At 44.4% G+C, this 18,937-nt stretch overlaps 1 protein-coding gene across 1 annotated transcript in view; it reads right to left on the minus strand.

Moving 5' to 3' along the window:
• The window catches only part of pde10a (phosphodiesterase 10A), a 37,063-nt gene extending 18,420 nt beyond the window's left edge, over nt 1–18,643 (minus strand). Inside the window, exons 1-3 of the mRNA XM_071898018.2 lie at nt 18,469–18,643; nt 8,947–9,078; nt 170–198 (exon numbers count right to left, since the gene is read on the minus strand). Coding sequence (XP_071754119.1) covers nt 170–198; nt 8,947–9,078; nt 18,469–18,532 — 225 coding nt within the window. The 5' untranslated portion in view covers nt 18,533–18,643. The remainder of the gene's footprint in view (nt 1–169; nt 199–8,946; nt 9,079–18,468) is intronic.
• Nucleotides 18,644–18,937: the final 294 nt, after the last annotated feature.

Raw genomic sequence — 18,937 nt, forward strand, 5'->3', positions numbered from 1 at the left:
GAACTTAATGAGAGGCACTGATGCTAGCTTCGGGAATTAGCGGGGAAAGTTAAGGATGTAATGTAATATTGACACTGCAAGAACGAGCACAGTCAGGACTCATATCCCTTGTAATACACACATTCACATAGTTATGTTTGCACACACAAACAGTGAAGCAAAAACTTACCCTGCTGACGTCTTTAGCTGATGTGTCATCTGTAAAAAAGAAAAATGACACTGTTAACAATAAACTACGACAAAGTTGGATTCTATTCAAAAAGAGTCTGACAGTCTTGGCAGGTGGGTGAGGCAAGAGCAACCAGGTAGTGTGTGTGAAGTGATCGTCTTTGCAGTGCCACATCTTTTTCAGTAGTTGGTTTCAGTAGTGAAGAATCTGTGATTACTGGCTGAAGACTAGAACAGCTTGCTGATTTAGAGTTTTTCAGAATAAAAAAAATGTCATGTTTTCACTCTTCCAGAGGATTTAATAATGCTCCAAACAAGCGGATACCTTAATAAGCATTTGCCAATACATAGGATTGATGTAATCATTGCTTGTGCTGTTAAACTACTGTTGTGGTAGTTAGAAAAACAGCTGATCGAATCCTGGCCTGGCTGTTAAAATCTGGGAGGGGAAACTGAATGAGAAACTCTCTCCCTTCCCATAACAACTACTGCCAATGTGCCCTTGAGCAAAGTACTTAACCCGCAACTGTATGGCCAACGAGCAGAAGACTGCGGCTGTACTGGGATGCTCCCACGAGTAAATCTGTGTAACTGTGTGAATGTGAAGCAGGGCGTTGCTGGAAAAGAACGTACATGCTCAGTCAACTTTCCTTGCATGAAAAAAGTAAAAAGAGCAAGAAGGGTGAGCTACACAGAAACCTGGCTTGGCTGTTTGGAGGAGAGGGGGTCGGCTGGATATTTCGCAGTGGATAGTGTGCACCGATGGATTACGAAGGCACACCAACACAAGCAGACAGTAAGCAAAACCATATGCTGTGCTCACAACAGCAGTCAGGTACAAAACCATGCTAAATGCACAATAATGTAAAAAAAAAATGCAAGCATGCACAGTAAGTGAGTAAATTGAAGCAATTTAATACACTTGTGCGGAAATGATGGATGAATATGTTGTCTACTTTTGATACCGGGCGACATTTGCTTAAATTATGTTCTTTGTACAACAGAATTAAGAGAGGTATTAATTTAACTTGACATGTGTAGAATTTTGTGGCCTCAAGTGCAAATTCCTGGTGTGATTTCAGGCTGTTGGAGAGACAGTAGACATATGACTATTGTCTTTGGACGCAGACATTGAAGTATGTGATAATAATGATAGCCTCGGCCAATCAAAACAGTTCCTGGACTTAAAGTCTGGGAGTGGGGTCTGGGAGTGCGACGTGGGATGAAAATAAAAACCAGTCACACAGTACTTTCTTAAGCAGTCTTCATTACAACATGGGCCAATAGCACGCGAGAACAGTAACTGCTCAGATCCCTTTGATATCTTTTCATGTGATCAAACCATGCGAAAAGCCCTGCAGATTAAAAAAAAAAAAAAAAAAAAAAAAGAAAGTCTCCTGAAATGCTGACTCTCGAGCTGGTCCTCTTTTGAAATGAACCTCTTTGTACATGTGAAGAAAGAAAATAAAGCCAGCTACGTTGTTTGTTGCTTTAAACATTCCTCCAGTATGCTATGAGTTTCCTAACTTAGCCCTGAGAGCTATTTTAGAGTGAACCCCCGGCCAGGCATGACGTCAATCAGGGGACATGGAGCTACACTTCAAAAAACTCCAAACCCCCCTAAATGTGAAGACATGAAACCCTTATGAAGAACACTTTCAAAATGTCAAGTTGTTTGTTACAAAGTGTTCTGTCTATAGGCATTTGTTATGCAGAGCCAGGGGGCAACTTCAGGGGGAATAAAAGGGGTGGCGCCCCCATGACACTGTAATACATTCATCTTGATTGTTAGAGAATTCAAGTGAGAAGTGAGGGAAAACAGCCTCACCATACCGCAAATTCTATACATGGATTGTATAGAAATATTAAGGGGAAAACCCGCGCTCGCATTAACAATTCTCATTTGTTATTCTTATGAACTCGGACGGTTCGGTCTAGCCAAGAGCTCTAGTGCTGCATGTGACTCCGCTTTTGATATCTGCTCCAACTCTGTGAACACTCTGATAGCAGCCAGGGTGATTTTGAAGGGATATGGGTATATTTTCTGGTTCAGAATGGAAATAACATTCAATTAGATGTAAAAATCTCAAACCAACATGCTATAAGTCCCGAGTCCACAAAGTCAAGCTCTCACTCATCGACATTAGAGCAGCTCCGGCCTCTTTCTTGATGACACCGACTGTAATATTGACTGAACTGTGCAACACCACAGGGATAACACATACACCTTCTATTTTTAGATGGGTTTCTTTTTACAGATTCTGCTACAATGACAAAATCATACCAGATTCTCTACGCTCGGACCGAAGAGTCGAGTGGGAACGTGTGGAAAATTCTTCATACGCATTGTACAAATACGCACCATCAGACCGAACAGTCGCTCCTTTTTTGGGTGATTGTTACTTATTGCAGTAGAATCATTTAATATAATACAATGCCTCCTGATGGCGAGTCAGGTCGGGACAGAGAGTTCAACACAACCAAAGTCAAACAAAGCACACACACACACACACACACACACTGGTACCCAGGTTAACAGGTGGTATAGCTGCAAAATGCCCGATTGGCAAAAAGAAATAGCATGTTATAACGACGCGGTTACCCATGATGGATTATTTGAAATGCAGTTTTGGGACATGACCCCTTGTTGAGTAACACTTAGGGGGGGTGGGGGGGTGATTACACTGCAATACAGCTTTCACAGCATCACCAAAAGGTCAAAGCCATCATGTGCGCAGTTTAGAAAGAGGGAAAAGAACAAGAGGAGAAGCGAGCTAAAGACAGAGGCATGTGTCATCGTGAATGTTTTTATTCGGTTATGCAACGTTTTTGACTTGTAAAATCAAGAGAAGTGGGTAGCAGCGGTTTCGTCACAGCTGCAGGGGGAATTCAATGGGTTGTTATTTTTTCATGTCATGTCCGTAGATAAGATTGTGAAGTTTTGACCCAGACTGATAAGCAAGGTTATGGCTGGGGTTAAAGCTGATTTATATGTACTTATGATATAACGGCATGTGGTATGATCTTGACATGACGTGTGGTATGGCACCAATAATGCCAGGACCATCACTGGCCTATGTAATAAAAAACATATTCCACTTCTTTCTTTTTAAGCATCTGCCCCAAAAAGTACCTTGCAATTCTGCAAACAGGCAAAAATGAGTTACAATCTGTCGGCCGCATTTTGCAACAATAACATCTTTGTTTCATCAGGTTTGTGTCAAGGGATCGACCCTAATGGTACAGCTCCCCCTGGGGGTGAGAGGGAAGGCTATGTGTGTGTGTGAGTGTGTGTGTGTTTGTGTGTGATCAGCATACTCCACATTGGTCAGCCATCACCACAGAGACAGAGACCAGTAGTCTGGTCTAATGGCATCCCATATTTTCAGGGGGCCTACTGTGCTTTGAGTAAACACAGGAGGAGAGGGCCAACATGTTCTTAGAGAATATACTGCCAAGTTACTAAACAGTGAACACTAAACACAACTGTCTAGCAACTCCTGAGCCCGGCAGAAGCTGAACAAACATAAATTACATCAGTCAATTAAAGGCCTCCTCCAGTAACTTCATCACCCCATTCAAGTTTCTAGGCTTCTCTTAAAACAGTCCGTCTCAAAAGAGCGATGTGTGATAAGTGGCCTTTCTGATGAATTCTGGGACAACAAAGGGAAGTGTCCGCCTGGATCTACCTGTTCTTTGCAAGAATTTCTCCGAATACACACACAGAATGCGCGGCACAAAAGCCTCTGGTTGGCTGTGTGTGATGATACACACAGATGATTGGAAGAAACACCCAGGAGATATCAGCAACCCCCTGGTCGAGGCCTTTCACCATGGAAAAAGCCCTCAGTCAGCTGGGTCTGATGTGCACGATACTTGACGGGCGCTTTATTGATCTGCCGCCACAGATACAGTCTCCCACGGGACGGCCGGCCGGCAGTGACTCAGCGGTCAATACGCGTCGACCTAGTGATCGTCCCGCATCGACCCGCTCCATGGAGGACGTGCGGCTGCCAAAACCAACAGTCTTCTTCTGTGCCGCGCTGCCTGTTCCCTCCTCACTACTAGCACACCAGTCCTCTCGCAAAAGTTAGGACAGTCATCACAAAGTCTAAAAAGATTCCTTTTCCATCATTCTGACGATACTTCTGAGTGGACAAAGAGTTACCACTTTTTACTTCTGAAAACCAAAAAGGATGTTCGGCACATCATTTTATCATCAAAGGCTGCGCCGTTTAGCCGCATTTCGGACAACGCATGCAAATGTAAACGCGAGCCGAGTCAAAACACTTCTCGAGTTTTCCAGGGTGTGAAATGGCGGCGGGTCCTGCCCTCCTGACGGCACGCCCTGCAGGTGAGACAGCGCTCTTATCGCAGCGGTGGGGTAGGAGCTTCTGCCGCACAAGCACATCTTTGTCCGCCTGTGGCCGCCATCCAAAACGCCGCTGACAAACAGCATCAGCTGCTTACCGGCTCGGCCCGGCTCGGCTCGGCTCAGTTCAGCCCGGCTCTGCGGACTCTTGTCTTTGCCCGGCCCGGGACAGAAAGGTCAGAGACCCGGCCAGACAGGGACACCCTCCCTTCTCCCTCGTAGCTCACCACTGCACTGAGTCTAAGTAATGTTCTCAGAGATACTTTCTGAACTTTCTGAAAAGGGATTTATTTAAGCTGTATTTCTTGCAGGACATTCTTGATATGGTTATTGACAGATATTTTAACAGATATTTCATATCTCACCTAAATTTGACTAAAATATTCTGTCTTAAAAAATATTCCATAAGAATAAGTGCCTGGACGATGGCATGGAAATACTTCTCCCTCCACGAAGGGAGGAGCATTTAGCATTTTGCATTGTTCAAATTACAGCATTGTATCTCTTCCTGTGTTGTAGCGTAATGGCACATTGCAGATTTTTTTCCAGCCTTTTATCCACAATTCTGTCTCTTTTTATGACCAGAGTCTTCAGAGCCGCAAAGCCTCAGACAGTCTGGCCAACAGAGACAGTACTATGCATACATTTGTGTGTGTGTATGTGTGTGTGCATGTGAGAGAGAGAGAGAGAGAGAGTGCATTGCAGAGGGCACAGATGAGCGGTGAAGGGCCTCAGGAGGGGACCGGCAGAGGGTTTGGGATTTATTAATTACCCCATGACAGCGTGTGGTGTGAAGTAAACATTGCCAGTGGGACAGTGGTCAAGAGAGGCGTGGGGGACAACTGACGTCAGTGGGGCTTGGGGGTCCTCGTTAGCCCAATACAGAGGGGAAAAAAGACTCTATCTGCAACACAGTGTTTAGCTACTATAACACTCTCCAGCTGCTGATCTGCTCTGTGACAGAGCGCTATCTGCCTACTGAGTTAAAGCCTCATCTTGATACAAAAATAAAATTGGTATACAATAATTCAAAGTAAAATTTGAATTTGACAATCAAATTTCGGCACACAGCAGATTCAGCGGTGACAAGTCTGCATATGTGAATGCCATTTCTGCAATTTTAGACTCTCGTCGCACAGCCTTTGCAAACACACTCGTGTGTGTACAGACAAACTCACTTATGTAATCCAATGTTGTCCATCACATGATAAGTGAGAACGGGACTGGCTGGAGGGATTGCTTCCAGGAAACAGTCCGCATCTCAGTGACGGTCACATGATGATGGGTCCTGCTGCTGCACTCATGTCAGTATCCTTTGATCTAGTGCGGGCCGCTCACAGCAAAGAATACAAGTTGAAGCTGATCTCTAACATTTCACTGGAATTATGGGCATTAAAATATATGTTTAGAATAAAATAATTACTTTATCTTTACAGACATATAGAGGAGAGGTCCAGCCTCTTTAAAAAAAAAAAAGGGAGAAAGGTGCCACCAGTTAGCCACCTCATATACCAACTCCAGCTCTCATCAGAGCTCACAGACCACTCTGTCTGTGACGAACAAGTAATCAGACAGTGCTTGTCATTTGAGTGGATGCAGTCATTGAGAAGGAGACCAAGAGAGGCTGCAGAGCGGCGCCTAAGTGTCCGTGCACAGTGGTCTCACAGAGGAAGTGGACTTAAAGTGATATTGCTGATGTGACGTAAGGACCAACCCCGGGAGAGACATGTGGCATAATGAGGGAGCTGTCAGGCTGATTACTCATGTTTTCACCGAGCCTGGCTTGGAGTCTGGTTGCCTCTTGCTCAAGTGCCCGATGATACCCAGCTAGTAGCCAGCCAGGAGCTGACTATTATTCGATAATTATATTTTCCAAAGTATTTCAACAGACAGGTTAACACCACCTCAGCTGAGTCTGAGTCAAGATCAAGCCCAGTGGAGTTTTCAAGACAGACTAAATATGATGCGATTGCATTTGAATTATATTATTTCCTATTAGAATAAATTTCTAGTTTGTCTCCCATTCGCACTACAACCACAGACATAAATGTATATATAAAACTAGGTGTAACTAATACAGAAAACAGCAATGATGTCAAGTGGTTTAACCGCTGATGTCAACAGGATAAAAGCTATGTGGCCTAATGCTATTCCCCCTATCACTACATGGAAAAAATATATATTATTGTTAGATAGCTAAAATTGTAATTTGCTTCTTTATCAGTTCAGTATCATGCTGCTAAACCGCGCTGTATTTGTTCCTCTGGTCCTCCACCATGTTTTTCCATCTATCACATTGATGCACGATGCCAGTGGCTATTTTTACCAAGTTACTAAGTTACCAAGCAAGTTTTAAGTTGTAACTTATGTTCATGTTGGAACTATTTCAGTCGGCACAACCGTGAAATTTTAGCCATGCATAACCTCAGACTAAGTGGAATTTAACTAGTCACTAGTCTATTTGACCTTACATTTACTGTAACTGGTGCAGCAGGCTGCTGGACTGCAGACCTGCCTCCAGACGGAGAGTGGACTCTAGTAGTGCAACCCTGCCATATAGTTATGACTTTGTGGTTTAGACTTTGGCTCACAGCCTCACATATCATCCTTACTGTGCCTCCTATCCTCCTGTCAATCTCTTCTGTAGACTATGTAATAAAGATGATTTGCCATAACTTGCGCTCAATCACAAATCAATGTCAAATCAACATCTTATCAGTGGCCAAGCTAAAAGCCCTCAGTTCATCTGTGTGCAAAATGATGATGGTAATGATATGATGCAAGGGCATTAAGAAATGGTAAAGAGCACCATGATATTTCAAGGTTCCTAGTCGTTTCAGGAAATCCCTTCGCAGGACATTTCCAGAACATTGTTGTTATACAAGGATACACTCCTCTCAAAAGTCACTCATTGAGGAAAATTGCACACAGCGGCACCATTTCAGAAAAAAAGCTAAGGTATAGTGATGTAGCCGTATATAATTATAGTTACAATGCAAAAAATATTTAATAATTTTTTTGTGAAAAAGAGTTTAAAAATGTCAGAGGGTGGAGAGGATTTTCTGAAAAACATATTTTGTGGTGGTACCGGGAACTTTTGATTTTCCATGATAAAGTGTTTTCAATGGTTGGAAAACTAGTCTTTAGTCAATTTCCAAGTCTTCTAGGTAACATGGGAACACTGTATCTAGTTATCAATTAAGAGCTGAGAAAAATAGAGCTTTGCCTGTTCTTGGTATTAAGTTGGAATTGAGTTCTGTGTGTCATGTGATAAAAGCGATGAAAACCACAGAGGCAAAAGAGCCTCGAACCTCTTACTGCTGTTGTTCACTGTGAGCCTTGGGTTTGCTACGTGATAATGTTCTGTGAATCAGCATTTTGCTACGCAGACTTCGTCCGCTCCGCCCTTTTTCTCTCTGAACTGAATGAGTGAAATTATTTGTTCCTACTTGGCGCCAGCACGTTTGATTAACTACCTTTGATTATCTACCTAGGAACACACACACACACACACGCACACACACACACACACACACACACACACACACACACGCACACAGACTATTTCCGAGAGCAAGCATCATCTCTGCATGGTGGGACTGGACACTGCTCTCTGCAGACCTCATGCAGAAAGCAGCTCCCAAAATGCGACAAATCCATCCTCCAACAGCTTCCCCCTCCAACACACCCACACCCTGAGTCAGCCCCCCCTCCGCACCCCCCCCCACCCCACCCCGGGCCCCCTTCAGCCGGCTGCATGTCCCTGGAGGTCGCCTCTGACGTCAGCAGCTCAACTGGGCTGAGCGCCAGCCCTGTGGGCCCTTGATGGATGCGGTTGGTCTGTGAAGCAGGCCGCTGTGTGGAGCGCGCGGCGCAGACTTAGCTTGGCCCGCTCAAACACATCTAATGACCCGTACAGACCCGACAGACCCTCTCCCTCTCCCGCTCTTCTGTCTGCCTGTCGCACACTCTCACGATTAAAGGAGACACACATGAAGATGAGTGAAATGAGTGATTTGTGCTGCAAGCGGCGGGGATAAGAAATGGGCCGCAAAGGCTCTGGTTAACCCATGGTCTTGTGTAAGAAAGGTCGTAGCTTTCTTACACCCCCCCCCCCCCCCCCCCCCCATTTACATGGTTTTCAATGTAATGAAAGCAAACGACTGAAATGGCTACAGATATTCAGGGCAGCCAGTATTTGTGGTTGACTGCTCTAGAACTCATATGTATGTGAGCTAAAAAGCGACAATGTTGAACCAAAGCAAAAATATTTCAAAAATTGCGACTCCATACATTCCCTATCAACATACTGAAATGTCTACAGCATGTCAAGCGAGATGCAGCGTGTGTTTGTCTGTGTGTGCATGAGTCAGCGTATGTGTGTGTGTGTGTGGGAGTGGGTATACCTGCAGGCCTGCTGCTGGTCTTCCTCTTCAGCCATCTGTCCAACGTCTCTGCACTCACGCTCTCCAACACAAAGTCATCCAGCATCTGCGGGTGCAGCGAGAGGTAGGCCTTCACTTTCTCATCTGTCAAACCTGCGCAACACAAGAACAGAAAACACTAAATTTACTTGTTCGCTTGACGCGTTAACTTTGTTCGCGGCATAAAAACAACAACAAAACATTTGAACCCAAGATGTTATAATATCAGAAAGACGGAACAGAAGCCGAAGAGTAGAACACATGGAACCAAAGTGGCTCCCAGCGTGAGAACACGCTGCCAAAGGCCCACAGTGTTCCTGACTGTCGCCCCAAACAAACGCACAGGCTAGAAACACAGTCTTAGGTCATCTCTTTTTCTTTACTGTGAGGTGAGCGTGGCAATAGTGCTGCGGTTCAGCTAGCCGGGCTAGCTCACTAATGTTTACTGTAAAGCTGTGTCTCCAGGGATAGGAGCCCCCAACAGAGGCAGCAGGATAAAGGAGGACTCGATTGTGCTTAATAGGCAATTAGGTTCTTGAGAGCTCGCTAAGTGCTGCTGTTTATTGTCTTTGTTGTCAGGGAAAAAAGCCATTTGCCAGACCATCGTTGAGGGAAAGTTGTTTTTAATACACCCGCTGGCGTCTGCCTTCGCGATACACCAGGAAACTATCATGTTTGGGCTATTCACTCAAATGGAGTGCGTCTCTAACACAAGGTCTCAGATATCTGTCCCAAGTCAGGCGTGGGACATCGGTTCATCATGAGACCGTGACTCTCTCACTGGCGTGCAACATGACCAGAAATAATAATGTCAAATTCTTGCAAAAATAAAATCTATGGCCATGTCGAGCTTACTCTTTATGGTATGTTACACAGTGAATGCATGTCTTATCAGATAACACTAGAAAGAAGGCCGTTGTACTCGGCCTCATCTCCTGCAGACAGCCCCGATCGTTTTTAAACCACTTTCTCACGAGATGTCTGGTTATCGGCAGCATCTGTGTAGACTCCCTTCAAGTATGAATCACAGGAGGACATGCAGCTGGGAGGCATGTGTTCTGCCCTCAGACACACACACACACACACACACACACACACACACACACACACACACCGTGAAAATAGTACTAAGTGGGGTGTCTGTCTGAAATCCCATATGATTTCAGGGTAGTGAGGGGCTACAGACTGTTGTGGATAACAACACATCACTAAGAGCCAATACGTGGAGGGTGGCACCGACTTCACTCTTGCACCAGTCAATAAAATAAAACCAGATGCAGGAGATAGCAGTGTAACATCAACTTCCACTTCCACTGATTGTATTTCTATTAAAATGTTTTTAAAACTTACTTCTGAGGAATGATTTCTGTATTTTTCATTATTGAATTGAGTTTACATTCGCATTTTTGAGCTGACAAAATCAAAGTGGAACTGATCCCGACTCTGAGAAATAGGCTGACTCCTCAACGACCGGCTACCGGTGACCTTTGACCTATCCCCCTCAGAATAAACCAGATGATCTTCTGCTCAATGTGTGTAGGTTGAGCGGGCTTGAGGTTGCAGGCAAATAAGGCAAAACCGAGGCAGGGGGCGGGGGGGGGGGGGGGGGGTGCGCTGCGGTCTGACGCTGTCCAGACACGAGACACAGCTCCTCAGGAGCGGAACGCCTCACGAGACTCCCGGCCAGCGCTGACGCACATAGGCAGCAGAATACGGCTTAATAAATCAGAGAAAGTGGGGTGGGCCGGGGGAGCTACAGGGGACACAAAGACACACAGAGAGTAATAAAATGGGAGCACAGGAAAAGATAGACCCTTACGACTTTGTCCTATTTGAGACACAAAGAAGGCACTGTGATCAGTGACACCGCAAAAAAAAAAACAAGGGCACTGTATGAATTCATGAATACAAGTTTTGTGTCAACTAGCTCTGAAAATTATTTAGCTATCATATGTGTGCACATGAACAAAAATAGGTCATAGGTCCTATATCTGTGGGGCAAAATCAAACAACGGTGGTAATCATTTGCAATGGTCATTTAATAGTTGATAAAATGAGATTCCAATAGAGCTGATGTTTTTTTTTAAACCTCCATACAGAGCAGTACACCAAAGACACAAGGTGGTCTGAGGGTGCATGGTACAAGCCCTCGCAATAATGTGTGAAAAGGGTTTTTGTGTGGCATCAGTGGCCACAGAGCAAAGCAAGACCATCTAGAAGCAGACACAATTCATTTCTGACCCCTAGCTCAACCTTGTATCCTCTCAGATCAAAACAGTAGCTTCACCCACCCATTCCCTCATTCATTTCCCATCTTCAACCTCACACTTTAACCACAGTTATCTTTTGCTTATGTTAGTACTGTATCACAAATATCAGAAGCAAAATCACATGTATTATCATCAAAGTTCCTGGAGTTAATGGATCAAATGACATGGATCACATGATGTCGGGTGTAACAACAGTCAAGGGCTACAGTATGTCCTCAAGTCACAAAATACACACATTTGTAAGCCAACTTCATTATTTCACTTGAACTCAGTGCCTTACATCTGGGTCAATAACTTATTCCTGAGATTTAGGTGAAGCATCTCCAGTCATCCAGATGTTTTGCTGTTTTCCTGCTCATCTCAATATTAGTCAAAAAACTTCTCATGAATTACAGGTACAGGATGCCTTAGCTCAATCCTTCGATCGAAGAGGGACAGATTTGAAGTTGTAACTCATTTTTTGGCTGATGGACATTTGACAAACTTGTGACAAGGATGGAAAATGAAATCGTTTTTAACCCCCGTCACAAAGAGCTCTGGAAAAACACAATCCATGCGTCGTCAAAGACGAGATGGGTTTGGCCCAATGGCCGCCATTCCAGTATGCTGGTGATGGATAGTGTTTTGTCCAGAACATTACAGACATTCCTGCTACTCTCTGTCGACCTTAAAGCCTTTTCCTGTGATTCTTCATGAAGTCTTTAGAGCCACAGCTCAGCCTAATGTGACCGCAGTGACACTCAGAGCTGTGGGATATGCGTCAGTCTCCTGGGCCTGCGAGTAAGGCGGCTAATCAAAGGTGCGGCCAGATCTGTAACACACACTGTCCCACATGCTGTGGTCCCGAATGGTTAACCCCGAGGGGGAACTACATGTGCTCACTCAATCAGGAGGGAGAGACGGGGCTCAGGACACTGTGGTAAAAGCAACGGCTTGGTCAACGGCTTGACCTGAGGCTTTCCTTCAAACCTCAGTAGAATTTTCCTTCCCTCTAGGGCCAGCACTAAGGACAATGGCGTCATCAGGATAAACACAAGAGAAAGTACTTTTGATTTGATTCTCATAAATATAATAGAAGAATGGAGCACTGCAAATGGTGACATGTCTAACATTTACTGATATTGTCTTTCTTATGATCCTAGAGTTAAAAGAAATCTCTCCTCATCATCTAAGAGGTATGTGATGAACTAGAAAAGATACGTCTTTTAGCTCTTGTCACATAATAAAATCTCACGGTCTTGAGCCGGTTCTCCAGCAGTATGTGAGAGCAGTTAGCACTTCCCATGTTTACAACATTCATCAGTCTGTATAGGCTGTGCAAAAACTGTGGCAAGTCATAATTAACATTTAGTTGCATGTTTATGGTTACTCTTAAATGAGTTTGACAAGTCACCCACATGTGCAGTATGTATAGGCAGGAGGCAGTTTGTTGTGCGAGAGGCTGAAGCCCAAGTTGGCAGAGCTTTCTCCGCCTGACTCAGCCATGGGCTTCCTGTATAAAAGCTGGAGCCTGAGTTCATGCAGTGAGGTATTGTTGCATAACACTTATCTTGACTACAGCACACCACACCCTGGGTTTGGGAAGGCCAAACCAGTCACAGTCTGTCTGGGTCTCCCCTCTCTGCTCCCTCAGATCCAAGTTTCAGCATGAACACGCTCCAGTTTGACAGGCTATGCATTTACAGACAGCATGGGCTGGGTATAAAAAAACAACATCTATTGGTTCAGCACCAATTTGTGGGATTAATACTGATTTTAAGGCGTCAAAACATTGAAAAGCTTAAATTCTTGGAGTTAGAACTCAAGTTTTCTTTTAGTTTATGGGCATTTTTATGAAGGAAATCAATTAGTCATGGTCTGATTTTATACGGAAAAGTAAATGGCTTGTAGAAATGTTGTAAACTGAAAGTAATTTACTCTACTGTATAATGAAATGTGCTTTAGTTGAATAAAGAAAGGTCTTTAAAAAAAGTTTGGTTTTGGAATTGGTAGCAAATTTTAAGTATTGAAACAAGCACTATTACTGAACATTTCTGATAATGCAAATTTCTGCAAATAATTCTAGCGTCTGTTATAACCTGCATGGAGAACTAGATGGATGGGGTTCACTGTATCAGGAGACGCTAGCGTCAAATAAGTTGTTTGTCAAATTAAAGTACACTAGACTTTCAAATACTTTCAAGTGACTGTATAAGCCCCACCCATCTGCTACTCCAAGTAGATTAAAAGAAATATTAAGAAATATTTGCAAATATTATTTGATTCAAGTCTGGCCATTGGCAGAAAAACACTAGCCGTGGGTTAATGGGCTACAAACATCTCCATCCCTGGTTGCAATTTTAGATTCACCAATGGCACAAGAGAGGAAAAGTCTTGAGTTTCTCTGACACCACGTCTCTTTATAGGAAGGTCCTTCAGAGAATAGGAGAAAAGAAACCCCTGTGAAGCCAGGCCTCATTTCTCTCTGGATGTCTGTAAAACTGTCCTTATTTTACCATCTAGCTTTCTTTCTGATTTACACCTGCACTCATTCCCATTGGTTTGATGCACCACCACACCTCAGCTGTTGATCAACTTTCCCTTCCACTTCCATTCAACTTGAGGCATTTGATCCATTTTAGAATCTGAGTTTCTCCATATGATTGTGTGTGAAAACATCACACAAATCAGAATGCATGCTTTTTACCCAAAGGAATGCAGTCGTTTAATTATCGTGGTAAGCTGCTGCTGATTAAAGAAGCACTAAAAGCGCTGCTAATAACAACAAGCAACCCCACCCTGGCTCCATCAATCATCTGGTCTCTATTCCCTGCGAAGGTGAACGGGTGCCTTCGGTGCTCCTGTCAGAGGATGTCGGGGAGCAATGTCAACAGCGGAGGCCGACCCCGGCAGCGCTGATGCTCAGTGAGCAAGATGTTTCCCCTGTGCAACACATAGATAAATAAATGCACATGAGAGAAAAAGGGAAAAGACCACTTCTCTTGAAGCGCACTCCTTCTGGCAGAGAGTCAAGGGCGAGCTGCCAAGGTACTACTTTTCACTTTCCTAACATGAGGCTGAGGCAGGAAAGGGGACGGAGGGGGCTGCGGGGTGCGTGCGTCAGCAGGTCCGCCTGGGACTCCCTTGCCAGGAGGTGGGAAGAGCATGTGGTTCTTATCTTATCTATGGGAGGGCTGGAGCGCGGCGTCCAACACTGACATTCAGCGAGCGGCGACGGGGAAGAAAGAGTGAAGGCTGCAGATGAAAACGCTTTGACTCGTCTCACACTGCTCACCTCATTTATTCATGCTGCTGAAACTGGGTGAGAGTGTGTGTATGTGCGTATATGCATGTGCACACACACACACACACACACACTACTATATGCAATCCCCACATTCTATAGCCGCCAAGTGTGAGGTGACTGGTGCCACAAGCTCATTTTGGCTAATATAGCGAGTCAGTGAAAAGGTGTCAAATTGGGAAAATGCTGGATTTGAAGTGGTAATTCCGCCGTCAACTGCAGTCACATCACTTCCAGAGACACACCCCCACATGGTGAAAACAAACACCGCTGCACAAACATGCAAGCTCACACCTCTCGCACTGAGAGAGAGAGAGAGAGAGATTTCCATGGAAATGTAATTTGCATTATTTCCACTGCTGTGGTCCAGGTCATTAGACGTAAAGGGTAAGGGCTATAAATGGCAAACTGAGATGTAGATAAGGCATGTCCCTTGATCCACGGACTAATAGTGTGGTCACAGGCAAGCTGCAGCGCTCTTTACTGCAGTTAGACACATATCAGGCCAACCTTCAGAGTCAAGTAGGAAAGGCCCCGTCCTCTGCGCCAACAAGGTGAAGTTATAAACACTGAGATCATTACCCGCTCCGAGCGTGTTACTCATAACTTCGCCTGGACGAATTAAGTTATATCTGAATATGCATTTCCCCCCATCAAGTGTGACTGAATGAAGGCCAGGGGGGTGGGAGGTTATATAAGACACCATTGATAATGTGACTGAGCAGTGCGGCTGCTGTGTGTCCAGCTCCGACCGGTGTGGCTTGATGCAGCGCTGCCTCTGTCCCCCCAGAGCCACATCAGTGTCGGGGGGGGGTCACGTTCCCCCGCTCCACATCTGGACCGACGCTGAACTCTGCAGGGCCAGCGGGGACCCGGTAATGAGAAGCGCAGATCCCGGCCCTCTCCTCCGATGCTGGGACAAGTTGCGAAGAAAATCTCCATGCATGATGTGGCCTTTTCCCATCCCCTCTGATTTCAACCCGGCGACAAGTCGACAAAGGGTCAACGGACGGCTGGAGGAGAATGTCATCTGTTTCGCCGCTCAAACCGTGAGCGCTGTGCCCCTGGCGCCGGGCCAGTCCTTCATAGATCTTGACATAAAGAGGGTTCAAATTACATAACAAGCTAATTTTCTTTGGCTTGATTTTCCCCGAGAGTTGAAATAAACACGGCGGACGAATCAAACGGAGAAACTATTTGGCGCGTGTGCTCCGGTCCGGTCTGGAATTACTTAGCCATGCAAATTTCAATCAAGCATTCCTATTCCGATCATACAAATGTTCAGATAACCCCCTCGCTACACACGGCGAGACATTCAGTGACGCGGCTGACGGTTTTGGGAGAGAAGGCAGCACTGTGAGGGAGATGGCATGCGGGCAGGCCAGGAAATGTCCAGCGTGAGCACTTCCTGCCTGACAATGCAGCCTTCTTCACTGAGTTAAGCAATTCGTCGACATCCAATTGGGTTTGAAAATGCCTGACAGATCACATTAGGGCTGACCCAGAGTGACCTCCAATACTCACCAGAACTGTTGGGCATTTCTATGAACACACACACACACACACACACACACATACGCACACACACAGATATGCACACAGCATGAGGCTACAAAGAGCATGCTTTAATATCACAGGACTAATGCTTGTGGGGTTTTGAATTATATGAGCGGCCGCAGACTGAATGAGCCAACACTGTTGCCTTTACAAACTGGAGTCTGTTTCCCCATTGAGGACTGGATTTGCTGGCTGCGCCCTCATAACGGGACAGTCCAGCAACCAATCCCATTTCAGAGGGGGCAGACGATGACAGGAGGATAAACATGCCGTCGATTGCCAGAAAACAAAACAATACTTCCCATCCCAAAAAAGGCCAGCTCTCCTCTCCTGCCTCTGTGTACTTTTCTGATGTATTAAGGCAATCTATCACACTTCTATGAACATTTATACAAAATATGCTGTGCAAACTCTGCCATAAATATCAAAAATATGAATCAGGTATCAAGCCCAGAGTTAAGACCTGTGCATGTGGTTTCTGTCACTGTCAAATGCCCTCCATATAGGCTACAGTAAAATCATTCCCTGAGCCACAGCCAATCACACGCAGTGAGAAGGCAAAGTGTGTCAAGATAATCCTACATTTAGCCCAGATTAATTGACAGCTGTACAACATTTGAAAAAAGAAGCGCAAATGTGAGCTATGATACTGATACCAAAACACTGCTGTAAGAGAGTAGAAAAAGTGGAAGTGGACAATCAATGATACACTTATGGACAAATTCTCTGATTAACACAGGTGTGAATGACAAATAAAAGACATGAGTTTAGTTTTGACCATTTTAACCGGTTTATAGTACAAGAAAAAGGCATTTTTCATTATTATTGCATGTATTGAAGTATGCAGCATTCCACCTCATACTCATACTCATTCTGTCATGTTCTCTACTCTGCCAGCCACAAACACCCGCATGTAGAGTTGTTTTGTAAATTCAAAAAGTGTAGATGCTTTCTGAAAATCTGAAATTCTTGTCCTTTTTTGGTCAGTGTGCAGGCGGGATACCTACATATCTCAATAATACATTCCATGACTGCAGTTTACTGCTATGTGTGTGCTTTGGCATCATTGAGAAACCCAGGCCCCAAACTGCTAGCATGTTATTACAGTGTTGTTACTAGAAAAAGGTCACTTGAGGTGCCACTCCACCACTGGCATCAGCAGCAGTGTTATTCATGCGGCACACAGAAAATGTAGCCTGCTGTAAAACAAAAACCCAGACTTAAATAACTATCCTATAATAAATCCTAAAGATACAAATAACACAGCAAAACTATGAGTCCCGATAGGAATATTACAGTGATACAATAAAATACCATGAAGCACACCAAGGTCACTGTAAATTCTCCACTGAGTAGCACAGACATGCTGTAAGCCCCTATAGGAATATTACAGGGATATTTTAGTGATTTGTCGTTTGGGATATCTCAAATTACGGTTGCGGTTACTGACCAAACACCACTACGCAAGCACACACACACAAAGTTTTTAAGCCCTTCGCTGATGTTGGCAGACATTTTTCAAATTCTTTCTTTCTTCTTTAAATCAAAATGATGTTAAAAAGTTGTGGAGTGTGTTGGGTTCTGACGTCTATTATCATATTAGGCTGCAAAAAATATTAGCAAATGCAAATACGCACGGATAGCTGCTATGAAAAATTAATACCGTAATCATGTAATACATTTTATAAGGATGCTACATAATTACCACAGCAAAACTATAAGCCCCCATAGGAATATTATATTATTCGGCCTATTATAGGACTATTATATTGATTAGGAGATGAAAAATACCATTAAGCACCATAAGGTCACTATAAACTCGCTATTGAGTAAACAGACACACAGTACTTCCCTATAGCAATATTATAGGAATATCATCTTATATGAATGTTTCGTTATTGAAGCTATATTACTTGACTTCAGTGCCTGCTGTCTAGACTTCGGCTTTTGATGCCATGTCTTATTGTAGCACTGCTGTCTCCTCCGTCAGAGGCTCCTGGGATCAGCTCAAATCCGAGCGATTCGTAACCCCATTATATATTTTTTATGAAGCAGACCGTAGGCATAGGCTACATTTTCCAAATCGTTCACAGTGCTGCTCCAATGAAGTCCCCACCCATGTCCTAATCTAGATCAGCTATCAATCTGTCATTCATAAAGTTGGGTAGGCCAATGGGCAAATAACTTAACGCCTGCTAGAAAGTCATTTTTTAATATATCCGAAATATGTTTATAATTTTATAAAGGTATGTGGCTAATAATTTACATTACTCCTGCAGTGATTGAAAATCAAAGCGCTCTTTATTCTGGTCACATAGATTTAGGAGATAAATGTCAGCTATGGTGGCGGTGTTTTTTTTTTTACTCTTTAAAAGAGTAAGTGAAAGTACCTACTTGCACCCAGGAAACAGTCCGTTAACCTTCTGAAACAGCTTGTTGAAGACGGACCATCTTCCATGTCGGATTGTGAGCGCAAAAGGAGAGAGAAGCCACGGAGAAAAGTGCGCCTCTGCAGCTGCAACTTGGCGCGTCTGGCAAAACCAAACTCTTCTTCCAGGACGCGTTGAGGTGATGGTGTCCTAGTGCTTGATGCTGTGCACGGTAAAGGCAAGAGCAATCTGCTGCTCCCCCTCCACCAGCGCTATTACCCAGCACCACTGGCCGAGGTGTAGCTACGGTCGGTCCGCCTCCTCGGCGTGGCAGCTCCGCTGTGAATGTGCAGGAGACTGGAGGAGCAGAGACGACGACGCATAGACAGAGAGAAATGGGAGTAAACACACACGGAGAGGGAGAGACAGGAGCGCACCAGTGTCAAGCAAGCCAGAATAATAAGACAAGACTTCCCGTTCCACATTTCAAAATA

This window comes from Centroberyx gerrardi, chromosome 15 (assembly GCF_048128805.1).
Source record: "Centroberyx gerrardi isolate f3 chromosome 15, fCenGer3.hap1.cur.20231027, whole genome shotgun sequence".
Classification (NCBI taxonomy): Eukaryota; Metazoa; Chordata; class Actinopteri; order Beryciformes; family Berycidae; genus Centroberyx; species Centroberyx gerrardi.